This window comes from Stomoxys calcitrans, chromosome 3, assembly GCF_963082655.1.
Source record: "Stomoxys calcitrans chromosome 3, idStoCalc2.1, whole genome shotgun sequence".
Lineage (NCBI taxonomy): Eukaryota > Metazoa > Arthropoda > Insecta > Diptera > Muscidae > Stomoxys > Stomoxys calcitrans.
In genome coordinates this window covers 6,851,159-6,867,440 of record NC_081554.1, presented here as the reverse complement: position 1 = coordinate 6,867,440, position 16,282 = coordinate 6,851,159, and the positions used below count along the sequence as shown (strand labels likewise).

Here is a 16,282-nt window from a genome sequence, read left to right as displayed (position 1 = left end):
TCCGATATTTAAGGTCATACGATAAATGCAAACAATACTCCATGAATCGAATTCTACAGTGCAGGGGCGAAATACCGAAATTGAGCGCATTTTCGTTTACTAAATTTTCATCAGACTTGTCCTCGAATTGCCCATTCTTCTTGCCACAAATATTGCATCTCCAATTGGACATAACGCCAGTTAATGCGTTTGCCACCTTTCCATCGATCATAGTGAGTTGTAGTTGAAACGAAACTTTTATATTTCTTCCCAATTGGTTTATAACAATCATGGGTAATGCAGCAATTTCTTCCTTTATTTCGTTCACCAAAGATCGTGTTGTGTTCCGGTCTTCCTTTGTATACTCAAACCGAATTGGGCGACATAAATATTTTGACCCAGGTGTTCTATTTATCCATATATCTTGAAATGCATTTTCTTTCGATGATGAAGATTGGTCCTTGTACAATCTCATTCTCAATGGTACTAATGATGCCATGAAAATTGATGCGAAGTTGGTATCTATTTCTGTTTGTTGCTTATATTCGGAAAATCCAGATGATCCATCACAACCCCATTTGCTGATCAAAACCACTTCGGAATTATTACATGTGTTCAACTGTTCTTCAGTAAAATTAGAAATAATTCTAACAGCTGTATTTTCAACAAGATCAGCAAGTTTCACTCTTGCTTTTAATTCGTCCACGTATATATTTGATGGCACCATTTTCGTCCTGGTGTTGTACAATTTATGTTTTGAGGGTAAACAACCCCATCCTTTTTCACGAAGAGCCTTCCTCATTGTTGAGTATTTGTTTCTTGAGAGGCCTAGGTTCAAAATCAGGGCCAGTGCATCTTCCTCCGTGAATTCTGTAGTCGATTTTGGAGTTGGAATACTTTCTACCATTCTCTTTACCCTTTTCGGAGATGCTAATGGTAAAACATCGACAATTCGTCCAACATTTTTTGGTTGTGTTTTTAACAATGCTGTTTTGAACGTATCTTTTATTAAATTTGGCGGATGTGCCGCCAATAGTTCCTCTTGTTTTTTCTTTTTGGTTTTCTCCGTAACTTCGTCGTATGCTTTGCTAGGCCGGCCGGGAATCAGCGGTTTAATTTCAATAAGTAGATCCGATTTCAGCCACTTCTCATACATTTTGAAAAACTTGATTTTTGCGAATGAACATTCTGGCAACCTTCTCTCAAATGATTTGTAGAATTTTTCAAGTTTGTCTAAAGCGTCTTTATTTAGCCTTATTCCATATATGTGGTCCAAAGTGTAAACAAGTTCCTTAAATGACTCCGTGTATGATTTGGAATCATTTTTGATGTCCCATACAATTTTCGAAAGAGTGGAATACTTCAGTATGACTTCCATAACTTATAAATGTCCTTTACGCCTCTACAAAATATAATGAAGAAAATTTGGATTTTGTTCAAATATTTATGCAATATATTCACAATTAATGACCCATTTCAGGTATCAGACGCAATCGTAAAAAGGGGTCCAAAGTGCCTCTTTTTACTTACTCTTCTATAATTATTTACCTGGACTCGAATTTGGTTAAAAAAAATGACAATGAATTTTTTATGGGTAGGTTTTTTCACATTCATTGATACGGTGGATTTCCTGGGAATTCGACATAGCGAAACAGGTAACATTTGTCTGCATCAAATCTTAACACAAATATATATATATATGCAGGTATATTTCTAGGTTACTTTTTATTCAAAAATCATCAGCTTACATTAAAAATAGATGTAGGTACTATACAAACGCACGCCGATGCGAAGTGTTTTCGCTCTAAAACACATATTTTTATTCCAATTTTTTTAAACTTTGGCAGGAGACCTTTTTTTATTCTAACACATTTGTATTGTAAACCCTGGGCAAATCTATCAATGTTTTAGTGTAGGCCCCATATAAGGTTCCATTTCACAAATAGACATTTTTATATAGAGTTTAATGAAGTGTAAATGAATTTTAGAGTAGATAGAATCCGAGTTGAGAAATGTTTTATACATCGTTGGAAAGGTATGAAAATTTCCTTTACGATAAGGTATGTTGCGTAAATATGGCTATAGTGTGTCATGTGCAATTAGGACAACAAAAACAAAATTTGGGAAATTCGACTTTTTTGAAAAATTGACTTTTTTATTGCCGGTTCCATAAAATGGAATAGAATAGAGATATTTCCATGATTCTTTTTGTGTTTTGTAGAAGAAGTGTTACCAAATAAAAGTTTATTTAACATCTTTGCAATAAAATGTGACGTAATACTTGTTTTTTAGCAATGAATATAGCACTACTTGAAAATTGACTTTTTTCAGTATTTTGATCGCTACGATCTCATTTATGGCTAGGATATGGCGAGACATACCTTAAAATGTTGGGAACATTTTAAGCTTTCATTTAAGTTCAAAAAAAGCGAAAAAATCCCCGTGGAACTTTTTTTCCAGTGAGAAACTTTTGAAGTTTAGTAAAAAAATTGGCCATTTTGGTCTTAAGATAACGGTGTTGTTTGATATCGAAATTAGCCAAATTAGCACTTAAAACTTTTCTTAATACCTCGACTTTGTGAAAATGGAAAGAAATGATAATGCTTTGACGGCCAAAGTTTGCGAAAACTTAAAGGAAATGGGAGTATCTTTTTTGAAAAATTTTGCAATTTTTTGACAAAAAAAATATTTTTCATATTGAAAACGATGCCATTTTTAAACCGCCAAAGATATTCACGTGATTCCTTTTGTATTTTATGCACACATATGCTGGCATAATTTGTGTGAAGTATGAAGTTTATAGCTTTAAAATTGACGGAGTTATTTAAAAAACACTGAAAAAAACCAAGGCCAAATTTTCATATTTTAAAATTAAACAATTCATAACTCCTTAACAGTACACGATGGCATGGTACTTTATGCATAAGTTTTTTAGATCTTGTCAAGCTCTTTCTCTAGAGTCCTAAATCATGTAAATCGGTTGAGTAGATCAAAAGTTATGGCCCCCAGAAGCTTGGAGAAGTCAAAAGTGGTCAACTTTGACACCCTGTAGCTCACCCTGTATTAAAGATATGGACCAACAACAGCACTTTTCTGAAAGCCTATGTCCTCCTCTACAAATGTCTAGAACATTTTGTATGGCTAAAATCAACAGATAAAAAGTTGTAGACTTATTTCCAATTTTTTTGCCATTTGGCCCACTGTGCGTCGTCATTATCATTTGTCGGCAGCGCATGCGTCTGCATTTTGCATCACAAATGGAGAAAAAAATATTTGTTTTGCCGGTTTGTTTTGGTTCAAGGAAATCATGGCAAAAAAAGTAAGACCTGAACCATATTTCTTTTTTTTTTTTTGTAATAAAAACATCATCGAGTTTTGACAATCAACATTGCTGGATATTAGGGTGAAGTGGAAAAGAAAGCCATATCAAGTAGGCAAAAGAAAGGAAATTTCCCACAAAGCAGAGAAGCTTTTCAAGGCACAGAGTGCTGTTCAACTAAAGTTTCAGATAGGATAAATAGTTGGTATGACCTACCGCTTAGCAAAACTTTGCTGCAGTTATGGTGCTTAAACTTTGGTTATATTGGCAGCACGCGTCTAACAACCTCAATCGCTGAAAACTTTAATCAGGGAACTTAGGTACATTGAGTAACCCCCAAATAGTTTCAAAAAGAGCAAAGAGCAGCCAAAATGCGGGCTGAAGAGTTCTCTACAATCTGATATTCAAAGCTATATTAGTCGAGAATGGAAAAAGGACTATGCGCCTGAAGATAGCCATAATCCTGCACCTATTCCCGCAATAGGTGCTCAACCATTTATAACTCATCCTCATCCCCACACATCAAACGTAAGTCCGTCATGTGTCCAGGACGACATCAAAGTCCTAACATTGTAATGAGAGCAGTAGCTCCACCCTATCTTAGTAGCTAACAAACTTTAGCTGTCATCTAATGACCTGAACATCCCATGGATGTCCACATCGCCGTGTGGCTAAAGTCATGATCGATATTGATGTTATTTTGAGGGAGTAGAATGGAGGATAAGCAAAGACACCTACTTTGGGGAACTCCCTGTTTCACTTTGTGAGACTTCGACTTGTTATTCCTCCATTTCACATACGAATGTGGACCCAATAAGTAAATCGTGAAACAAAATTTTAGATGTCCTACAAAAGCATGGCATGACACGATAGGTGAAAAAAAAGGCTTGACTCGGTTGAGACCACTGCTATTCCTGAGACAGTGTGTAAAGAAGTCATCACGCTATGCATTCTACAAAATCCATGCAACACTTGAAAATTCTTTGAAAAGGCTCGGGAGACGCTTCATGCGTCTAAAAGCTACTAGCGAGAAAAGGAAACGCGTTGGTGAGTACGCAAAAAACTTTACTCATAGACCTTAGGTTTACTGTATTCGACCAAGAAGAAGATAGAAGAGAGATAGAATACGGAGAAACATGGAGGAAGATACGGCATATCGCGGTGAAAGACAACAGAAGTGGAAGAATTACAACAATGCATAAGACAAAAAAGTAGGGAACCTGAACGGCATGGAAGACATTCTTACCATTGAGAATATATTAGAGTAAGCCAATTGGGGGCTCTCCAGACCTCCACAGTGACAAGAGGACTAAATGGTTGTCCACATTAGGGAGTCCATTCACGGAAGGTGTTTCGTAGTAATAATAGCACTGGATCCATGACATGACACCAGCCACCTATTTAGATGCCCGAACAAGAGAAGACAAGAGAATAATCAACATTATACAATGTCTTTTCCTCGCAATTGCTGGGCAGTGACATACAAGATGTTCGACCTTCTTCCATTCCTCCTCGGCATTACATACCCTGCAGAAGTCCCTGGGTCTCTTTCCATATCCTGCGCTACGTCAAAGACCTGACGTTGCCATTTTTAGACAGTATTCTTATCTCCGGCACGGGATAACTATGAGCACCACACAGGCTGGAACTTTCAACTCCGATCTGTGTGGTGTTCATTGTTATCACGAGAGGCTTAGCTGTGAGCTCCCGGGCGTGTCCACAGGTTGAGGATAGTGGAATGCTCCATAAGGAGTAGCTGCAATTGCTGTCGCGGACAATCAGCGGTATGAAGCGGAGAGTCTCAGTGAGAGGCCGGGTAGCACCGGCTCTTGCATAAATACTGACTGACTATGATGCTCGATATGATATAGCCAGTTATTGGCGCCTTTAAATAACCAATGGCTACAATGTTGCCGCGGCGATCGATCCTTTGGAACGGAACGAGCTTGCTCACCTTTAGCTAGATGACATGTGGCTACAACAAAAACAGGATTCCTATTGCATCCTGTAACCTACAACACCATATCTCATTCGCGCGGTCATCGTAGAAGACGTTCACACAATTATGAAGCTCACACAGGCGATGGCTCTTTGATTCCTTAGCACAATCTGTGTTCATCAGCATACCTGGCCCGAGGTCCAAAAAACCTGTTTGCATAACCAGTCGCGACCTCACATGACCCTTACGCTTATCTTTCTTGGCTTCAGCAATACTACCCTGGTCATTTGTCAGATTCAAATATGTCCATGAATATTTCTTTAAGGATCACGGGGAAGCTATTTATGAGACATTAGAAAATAGATGAACATCCTGAGACCGGTTGGGATATTCAACTCCTAGTACACCTAATTTCTTCGGCATCAGTTTAGTTATTTTTTGGGGTCCAGCGCTATGAACGATTTGGCGCTAGGGATGACTTTTCTTACTTCGGTCCGGTGGAATGCAATGCATGACTCTCCCTTTCACCCTATCACACTTATGATGCTTAATAAATTGATGGCGATTATAGCGCACTTCGAGGGTGACTTGACACTAGACCATATTTTATCAATGTCGGTACTTAAAATGCAGCACTTCAAGTTCCATTGCCCGAAATTGCGCAAATTTTCGTTGGTCAACCTATTGATTTCCTAATTTACTTCATGATTTTAGGTTTAGTATGGTTGAAGCGGCGAATCCCAACACGCTGTCTACAAGTTCTGGTGCCAGTGTTGTAAACTTGGCTCTCACAAGGGGTTCTCGACCAGTTGGTATAAAGCAAACGGCTGCTGTATTTATGATGCGACAAAATTTTCTCTTAGCTTGAAGAAGCCTTTGCTCGTCATAACTTTTCTCCAACTTGTTACAGTCTTAGGATTTCTTTATTAAATTTTCCTATTTATGGTGTCATGGAAGCCACTGTGCCTTAATAATTTGAGTAAATAGTGTCCGTCCTAATGTTTACCAATAAAGCATAAAAATTGCTTGAAAAAACGCCATGAATTCGTATAATTCGATTGAATGATTTGTAATGCTGATGGCAATGGTGATCGTGATGGTGATGATGATGATGATGATGGTGGTGGTGATGGTGGTGGTGGACTTGGTTGATAGATTGTTGGCATGGTTGGCGGTTTCGTGCTGCAAACAAGAAACTACAAAGGCTAGCAAAAAAATAAAACCCAAAAAGGGGTTGGTAAAAGGCGAAGGTGTTGCTGGTTGGTTGAGGTGGCGATGGTGGTCTCATCACCGACGTGTTTATTTTGATGGGTTTTTTGTGTATGCGCTAAGGCAGGCCCGTGGTAAGCAGATCATTCATTCATACAGCTTCGTGTTGTTTTATGATAGGAATGATGTTGATTTGTGTTTTTTTATTTACAAATAAAACTTTCTCCCATTTCATTTCTGCACACATAACGTCGCATGCTTGCAGCGCTTGAATGCTCAGCCAAGTTTTGGGGCTATAGCCGCAACCGCATTAGACCTAAAAGCATATAAAACTTGTGCACCAACCAACTGATACCAATGGTGATGAGCTTCAGCGTCATAATAATGAAGGTGATAAAAACATCAGTTGACGATGGCGATGACGATGACGATGACTGACTAACTGACTGACTAGATGACTTCCTCATTGTACATTATGCGAGATGCTGGGGTTTGAAGTTTGGAGATTTACTGAACCTCATCTCAAGTAGACAAATGGCCAGACAGCAAAAAATGTTTGGCAAGATGCTGGCTGTCTGTCTATTTGTGTGTGTTTGGAGTTTTTTTTTCTTGTCGTTGGTCATGAAACCCAGAAATTTGCCAACACATAAAAGTTCGTTGACTGACTGAGGAGGATGTAATTTTCATGAATTGTGATTTGGCCAATTGCCGGGGATGAGATAATTTTTCGGCCACTCGTCTCTCATGTTTATGCAAAGACTTACTTGTCAGCGGTACGAGACATGTTTTCTGGCTTATTACCTTGTTGATTGGGGCCTTTCTTACCAATGTTGGCCACTTATTTTTATTGCCTTAGTACTACCTGATTTTTAATTCCAGTTAATGTCGATGATGTTGATGTAATTTCCTGTACTTGCATAGAGTTTTTGATTTATGTTTATTTAATTTTTTTTTTCTCTACTTTCAGCGTGCCCATATTTAAAAATCTCCAGGAAGATACTCTCATCAAGATTTCGGATGTCTTGGAAGAAACCCACTATCAACAGGGTGATTATATTGTGCGTCAAGGAGCTCGTGGCGATACCTTCTTCATAATCTCCAAAGGTCAGGTTAAAGTCACAATCAAACAGCCCAACACCCAAGAGGAAAAGTTCATACGAATTCTCACAAAAGGAGACTTTTTCGGTGAAAAAGCTTTGCAAGGGTAAGTACACATGGGGTAAAAAGAAGAAACGTAGGTCATAACAAGTAAAACCGTACTAAGTACCATGTCATTTGTTAAGTTCCCTGCCCAATATCATTTTATAGGCAAAATAAAAATTGCCATGCTATTAGAGCTATATCAAGTTATGGACCAGTTCAGACCATACTTGCTTTGAATGTTGTAGTAGAAGTCATTGTGAATTTCAGCAAAATCCGATAAGAATTGCGCTCTATAGAGGCTCAAGAAGTGAAAAACGGGTGATCGGTTCATATGGGAGCTATATTAAGTTATGGACCGATTCGGACCATATTTTGCACAAATGTTGAAAGTTATAGAAGAAGTCGTTTTACAAAATTTCAACCGAAATTTTTGAGTCTCAATAGCTATATTAGGTTATAGACTACTATGGACTGTATTTAGTACAGTTGTTGGAAGTTGTAGCAGAACACCGCGTGCAAAATTTCATCCAAATCGGATAATGATTGCTCACTCTAGAGGTTCAAGAAGTGAAGATCCAAATTCGGTTTATATGGCATCTATATCAGGTTATGAACAGATTAAAAGCATACTTGGGACAGTGATTGGAAGTCAGAATTAAACATTTCATGAACAATTTCAGCCAAATTGGATAATAATTGCGCACTCTAGAAGCTTAAGAAGTCAAGATCCAAAATCGGTTTATATGGCATCTATATCAGAACATGTACCAATATGCCCATTTACAATCCCAACCGATCTACGGTAGTAGGAAGTATTTGTGCAAAATTTCAAGCGCCTTGCTTTATTCCTTCGGAAGTAAGCGTGCCTTGCTTAGCGTGCTAGCGACAAGCAAACAGACGGACGGATATGGCTAAATCGATTAAGAATGTCAAGACTATCAAGAATATATATGCTTTGTTATACCCACCACCATAGGATGAGAGTATACTAAAATACTCATTCCGTTTGTAACACCTCGAAATATTCGTCTAACACTCCATAAAGTACATATATTCTTGATTGTCTCGACATCCTAAGTCGATCTAGCCATGTCCGTCTGTCGAAATCACGATAGAGGTCGAACGCATAAAGCTAGGCGCTTGAAATTTTGCACAGATACTTAATATTCATGTAGGTCGTTGTCGTTTGCAAATGGGTCATATCGATTCTGATTTAGATATAGCTCCCATAAACCCGATCTCCCGATTAGACTTCTTGAGCCCCTGGAAACCGCAATTTTTATCCGATTTGGTTGAAATTTTGCCTGTAGTGTTCTGTTATGGCTTCCAACAACTGTCCCAAGTACGGTGCAAATCGGTCTATAACCTGATATAGCTTCCATGTAAAGCGGTCTCTCGATCATCCTTGTTCGGTGGCTAGAAGCTTAAAATTAAATTTTTGCTGGTTTGAGAAGAAGTTTGGTATGTAAAATAAAAGTATGCCCTTCAACTAAAATTATTTTGTAAATATAAATTTTTAGCAGAATCCATGGTGGTGGGTTTCCAAGATTCGGCCTGGCCGAAATTGGCACGCTTTTACTTGTTTAGTCTCAGATCAATATTTGAATTAGTATACCCCATCTTATGGTGGAGGATATAAAAGTTTCTGTGATAGGAGAATGATATTCCAAATGGAAGATGGTAGGACTTAAAGTTAAATTTTTCTCGAATGTGAGCACTATTCATTAAAGCAATGAATCCTTTTTCAGTTGAATATATCGCTCACGCTGAGTCATAAATTTCTGTGTTTTATTAAGGTGCTATGCCGCCCAAGTCAGTTGTTCTGCATAAAATTCCAATGCGAAGATGTATAGAAATGTTATCGATATCACGCGATAACAGATAATAAAAATCGATTTAAAGTGATTTACCCATATAGCCTAGTACTGACTGCAACTTTTCGCTCGAACAAATCTCAAAAGGCATTATAAAAAAGTGATGACGAAACAAGTAAAAGCGTGCTAAGTTCGTCCGGGCCGAATCTTATATACCCTCCACCATGGATCGCATTTGTCGAGTTCTTTTCCCGGCATCTCTTCTTAGGCAAAAAAGGATATAAGAAAAGAGTTGCTCTGCTATTAAAACGATATCAAGATATGGTCCGGTTCGGACCACAATTAAATTATATGTTGGAGACCTGTGTAAAATTTCATCCAATTCGTATAAGAATTGCGCCCATTGGGGCTCACGAAGTAAAATAGAGAGAACGATTTATATGGGAGCTGTATCGGCCTATAGACCGATTCAGACCCTAATAAACACGTTTGTTGATGGTCATGAGAGGATCCATCGTACAAAATTTCAGGCATATCGGAAAATAATTGCGACCTCTAGAAGCTCAAGAAGTCAAATCCCCAGATCTGTTTATATGACAGCTATATCAGGTTATGAACCGATTTGATCCTTATTTGACACAGTTGTTGAAAGTAAAAATAAAATACGTCATGCAAAATTTCAGCCAAATCGGATAGGAATTGCGCCCTCTAGAAGCTCAAGAAGTCAAATCCCCAGATCTGTTTATATGACAGCTATATCAGGTTATGGACCGATTTCAACCATACTCGGCACAGTTGTTGGATATCATAACGAAATACTTCGTGCAAAAATTCATTCAAATCGGAAAAGAATTGTGCCCTCTAGAGGCTCAAGAAGTCAAGACCCAAGATCGGTTCATATGGCAGCTATATCAGGTTATGGACCGATTTGAACCATACTTGGCACAGTTGTTGGATATCATAACAAAACACGTCGTGCAAAATTTCATTCCAATCGGATAAGAATTGCGCCCTCTAGAGGCTCATGAAGTCAAGACCCAAGATCGGTTTATATGGCAGCTATATCAGGTTATGAACCGATTTGAACCATACTTGGCACAGTTGTTGGATATCATAACAAAACACGTCGTGCAAAATTTCATTCCAATCGGATAAGAATTGCGCACTCTAGAGGCTCAAGAAGTCAAGACCACAGATCGGTTTATATGGCAGCTATATCAAAACATGGACCGATATGGCCCATTTACAATACCAACCGACCTACACTAATAAGAAGTATTTGTGCAAAATTTCAAGCGGCTAGCTTTACTCCTTCGGAAGTTAGCGTGCTTTCGACAGACAGACGGACGGACGGACGGACGGACGGACGGACGGACGGACGGACGGACGGACAGACGGACGGACGGACGGACGGACAGACGGACGGACATGGCTAGATCGACATAAAATGTCACGACGATCAAGAATATATATACTTTATGGGGTCTCAGACGAATATTTCGGGTAGTTACAAACAGAATGACGAAATTAGTATACCCCCCATCTTATGGTGGAGGGTATAAAAAAAGGGAACACTTTCCGTAGAGGTGGTAATGAGTTTTATGAGCACTATTCGTCAGTATAAATTTCGCTTCAATTAATTACAAATGTAGTTCAATCCCATGGCAGCCGGTTGTACGTACCGGATTGACCCGATGGAGTTCTTCATTGGCAAGGGCTGCCGCCTCAGTGTGTAACACACTGCTACAACAACAACAAATGTAGTTCAATGCCCACGAAATGGGCACAAATCAACTCTGCTTTAATGCTGTTATGTGTTGTTGTTTGATTTTTGTTTGTATGCCTAATTTAATAGGCATTTGCAGTCAATACTAGGCTTAAAGTACTAAAATAAAACACAGCTAATAATGATTTTCGAACGTTTTGTGCCTAAATTCTTTCCTTTTATGTACCCAACTGTAATTATTAACTTTTGCTTCTCTTTTTTGCAGAGATGATTTGCGCACAGCCAATATCATTTGCGATTCGCCAGATGGCGTCACCTGTCTGGTCATCGATCGTGAAACCTTCAATCAATTAATATCGAATTTAGATGAAATCAAGCATCGTTACGATGATGAAGGAACTCTGGAAAGAAGGAAGTAAGTATTGTCAAACCACAGGCTAAAAATATAGTAAAATTTGTTTCTTCTCCTAATTTTCCCCTTCCAGAATCAATGAGGAATTCCGCAATGTCAATCTCACCGATCTGCGTGTAATTTCCACTTTGGGAGTCGGCGGTTTTGGTCGCGTTGAATTGGTGCAAATCAATGGCGACGCCAGTCGCTCCTTTGCCTTGAAACAAATGAAGAAAGCCCAAATTGTGGAGACCCGCCAACAACAGCATATCATGTCCGAGAAGGAAATCATGGGCGAGGCCAATTGTCAATTTATTGTCAAGCTTTTCAAAACCTTTAAGGATAAGAAATATCTCTACATGTTAATGGAGTCTTGTCTTGGCGGAGAACTGTGGACTATATTGCGTGACAAAGGCAATTTTGATGATTCCACTACACGCTTCTATACAGCATGTGTTGTGGAGGCCTTTGATTATCTGCATTCGCGCAATATCATCTATAGAGATTTGAAACCTGAAAATCTGCTATTGGACGAGAAGGGCTATGTGAAGTTAGTGGACTTTGGTTTTGCCAAGAAATTGCAATCGGGTCGCAAGACCTGGACCTTCTGTGGCACACCGGAGTATGTAGCACCTGAGGTTATACTAAATCGTGGCCATGACATTAGTGCAGATTATTGGTCTTTGGGTGTTTTAATGTTTGAACTGTTGACAGGTAAGTTTTTTTCCTACAGCTGTTAAAAATCCAGACTAATATCTGTGTGTGTGTGTGTGTTTTCCTTTAGGCACCCCACCATTTACCGGCTCAGATCCTATGCGTACCTATAACATTATTCTAAAGGGCATTGATGCCATAGAATTCCCCCGCAATATTACAAGCAATGCCCGCAATCTTATCAAGAAGCTGTGTCGCGATAACCCTGCCGAACGTTTGGGCTATCAGCGTGGTGGTATTAGTGAAATACAAAAACATAAGTAAGTATCGATTACACTGTGGAGCAATTTACGGGTTTCAATTTTCAAGTTCTGGAGATTGGAAAACTCCAAGTCAGGATGACGGTATTACGTACGTAGTTCAAAACTCTAAAAAGTTGAGAGTTTTCAGGCAAAATTTTTTTGGGGGCCTTTTAAAATGGCGTAAAAAGGAAACGTAGGGCTTCCATATTTCATATTTCGATTTATAAAAATTTTGTGTTTGTACCTTAGCAGCAACTCAAAAAAACAAGTAACATATTGAAATTTGTTATCAAGTGCCTAGGGATACGCCCCTCCCTAAAAATCTCGAAACGACCTTAAAAATGATCCGGTACAATATGGGGCTTAAACAGAAGGTATTAAAGAGTAGAGTACGAATCTGATATACAAATTAAGGGCCAGGTATCAAGAGAACCGACCCAAGATTCGGCCCAGTCGAACTTTCCAGACACTTGGTCACCTGTTCGGGGGAATAGGCGTTGGGCACGAACGCATGATCAAGGGCTCCTGTGTTCGAAGAACTCTGAGCGAAACACTGGATGTGCCAATCACCGAGACGTAATTCATTCACGGTGTGATCGTAGCACTTGGTCACTGGGAAGCAAGGTTAAACGTAAGGCACTAACGCGTCCTGATTGGCCCCTGTGTGTGAAGGATACTGGGCGAAACGTTGGCTAAGCTAGTCACCGAAACGTCAATCACTCACGTAGTGATAGTGGCACTAGGACACGGTAGTAAACATTTGGTACGAATATGTGATCAATAGTTCCTGTGTCTAAGGTACGAGGTTATTCTGGCTTAACTTATCACCGAGACGTGTTTCTCTAACGATATGCTGGTGGCAATAGATCAACGATACGCTGGAGTAGGGCGGATGGGGCGAACGCGCGATTAATGGCTTAGCGGTTTGTGTGTTCGGGGGGACAAGGCTGGCTAGACTAGTCACCGTGACACTACGTGACCGAAAGGTGAGGTAAGCGGGCGGGATGTATAGCACGGACACTGGTTTTATGAGCTACTATATCTGAAAACACCGAGGAAAAGACTGGCGGATTTAGCTAGTCGTTCAGCTGGGTCCCTGTGCATCAAGGTATGACTGATTGCCGCAGATCATGCTATAGAATCAGTGAGCCCTCGAATGTGCGAGCTTCTTGATAGGATGGACGCCTTCTACGATAACAGTGTGATGAGGAAAGGGCTGGTGCTGTAGGTTGCATGGTAGCAAAGATCCTTCGGCCGAATATTTCGTGTAACAGGACGTTGCTTATCGTGGGGCTGAGGAAACATGTCCTCGGATTGCTGCTACACATCCTGACTGGTAATAACAAGCTCAGGTCTTAGACGACTCGCCGGACCCAGGGCGGGGCAGGCTTCTGCAGGATGGGCGACGACAAAGAGGAGCTTTTGTGACACAGCTCGCGAGGAGAAGATACAGTATAATGGGTTTCGTGCCTAGATTCTCTTCAGGCATTTAGTCCTCTTTTGATGTTGGAGTTCGGTAGATGATGCCCCATGAATTGGCTAACTGGGTCATACTCTTGTAGCTGAGAGTTTCTTCTACGCAAACAACCCAATTTACCAAACTAATGCTGGTGGTAAAACATATGATGGAAGTGTTGCGTATATGTCTTTTTATTGGAAAAACGCTTTTTTAAGGATTTCTACAATAAGGAAAGAATGTTTTGTGAAAAATACAGTGAATGATCTTAATACCTACCTTTAGCCAGAAAGACATCACAATGGGCAGACCGATAATTTAATGAATGACTAAGTGGAGGAAAGTATTTGAGAACCTTATGTTAAAAATTGAAGAAGACGCGCAGAAGACCCTAATGCTGGGCCAAGATTTTCTGTACATTTTTAAGGGAATCCAAGAATGGGCTCGGCATCATTAATGAGTCGCTGTGCTATATTTCCAGGATTTACCCAATTCAAGACTTTTGCATGTCAACCTTCTTTTCGAATCAATGTTTTTCAACCAATACTAAATATTTTTTTTTTAAATTTTCCAGATGGTTTGATGGTTTCTATTGGTGGGGTCTACAAAATCGCACTCTTGAGCCGCCCATTAAACCCACAGTGAAGAGTGTAACTGACACCACCAATTTCGATGATTATCCTCCCGATCCAGAGGGTCCACCACCAGATGATGTCACAGGATGGGATAAAGATTTTTAAATTTTTAGTAATTATACAAATTTAAAAAAAAAATCATCATCATCATCATCAAGAGAGCAAAAAAAACACGGATTTATTTTTTTTCTAAAGCCATATTTAAATAAGTTGTAATTTTTGTAATGTGGCGTTTGCAAAGAAAAACAAAAGCCACAAAAATCAAAAGAGAGAAAGAAATGTCTTCCAGCTACAAGTTAAACAAACAAAAAACCGAAATCAAATGGAAGGATGCAATACTACTACTACTACTACTCTACAACTATTAGTGATAATAAATTCTAACCCTTAAAAGCATATCAATTAAAAAAAACTACAAAAATTCTTTGTTTATATATGAATACAACTTATATTTTATGTGTATTTTTTTGTTATTGTTAAAAGTTTAGAAGAAAGAAAAAAAAACAAAGAACAAAAAATCGCTAAAACAAAAAGGGATTTAGTTCTATACAGCAAATAAAAAAAGAAACAAATAAAATTTAGAAAAAAAAACTTTGAGCGCAACTTCATAAAGCCTTATTAGTTTCTTTGTTTATGTATTTTTAAGTTTTTTCTATTTTAATTCAAAGCAAATAAACAGTCAATTTTGTGTAGAACAATTCAAATGCATCCAATCAATGTCCCCAAACCGACATTTTACGAAAAGATCACATACAACAGCTCATATATGCATTAGAAGGTTCACATGGCTTTTTTTCTGATTAAGAATTAAAAACAAAATTTCGTATATATTTCTGTTTTGATTATTTATAAAGAAACTTATATAAATCTATTTCTATTATTGTACTACTTCTACTTCTTCTTCTTTAACTACTTTTATTAACATCTATCGTATCTATTATCGTATTGTGTATCTGTATGTAACTACGTATGTATCTATATTTGTAAGCAGTTATTTTTACAGATTTTATTTAGATATGAAAAAATAATAATTTTAATAATAAAAGCAACAACGAATTCTTAAAGTGACGTTTCAAATCACAAAAGCAAAAAACCGATGGTCATGTTCATTTTATCACACGATATTGTGTCTTGTGTATTTTCAATGAAAGCAACTCTGAAAGTTGTACGCAGCGTGTGATACGTACGAAAAATTTAATATGAACAAGTTACAGCGTGCCGGGCCGAATCTTATATACCCTCCACCATGGATCGCATTTGTCGAGTTCTATGTTCGGTATCTCTTTTTAGGCTAACAAAGAATATTGAATAAGAACTGTTATGCTATTGGAGATATATCAAGTTATAGTCCGATTCGGAGCATAAATGAATGCTAAACATTGTAGAAGTCATTGTGTAATATTTCAGTTCATTCGGATAAGAATTGAGCCTTGTAGGGGCTCAAGAAGCAAAATCGGGAGATCGGTTTATATGGGAGCTGTATCAATTCAGACCATATTGAACACGTATGTTGAAGGTCATGAGAGAAGCCGTTGTACAAAATTTCTGCCAAATCGGATGAGAATTGCTCCCTCTAAAGCCTCAAGAAGTCAAGATCCCAGATCCGTTTATATGGCAGCTAAATAAGGTTATGTACCGATTTGCGCCATACCTTGCACAGTTATTGGAAATCATAACAAAACACCTTGCGCAAAATTTCAACCAAATCGGATGAG

At 38.6% G+C, this 16,282-nt stretch overlaps 1 protein-coding gene across 7 annotated transcripts in view; it reads left to right on the top strand.

The window, feature by feature from the left end:
• Nucleotides 1–15,613, top strand: part of LOC106089503 (cGMP-dependent protein kinase, isozyme 2 forms cD4/T1/T3A/T3B) — a 192,351-nt gene extending 176,738 nt beyond the window's left edge. For 5 of the 7 annotated variants that reach the window (XM_059365374.1, XM_059365376.1, XM_059365377.1 and 2 more), the window contains 5 exons: nt 7,414–7,650; nt 11,395–11,544; nt 11,615–12,234; nt 12,305–12,494; nt 14,507–15,609. In XM_059365374.1, coding sequence (XP_059221357.1) covers nt 7,414–7,650; nt 11,395–11,544; nt 11,615–12,234; nt 12,305–12,494; nt 14,507–14,672 — 1,363 coding nt within the window. In that variant the 3' untranslated portion in view covers nt 14,673–15,609. Of the gene's footprint in view, nt 1–7,413; nt 7,651–11,394; nt 11,545–11,614; nt 12,235–12,304; nt 12,495–14,506 lie in introns of all 7 variants that reach the window. The other 2 variants (XM_059365380.1, XM_059365381.1) reach the window with 2 other exon arrangements.
• Nucleotides 15,614–16,282: the final 669 nt, after the last annotated feature.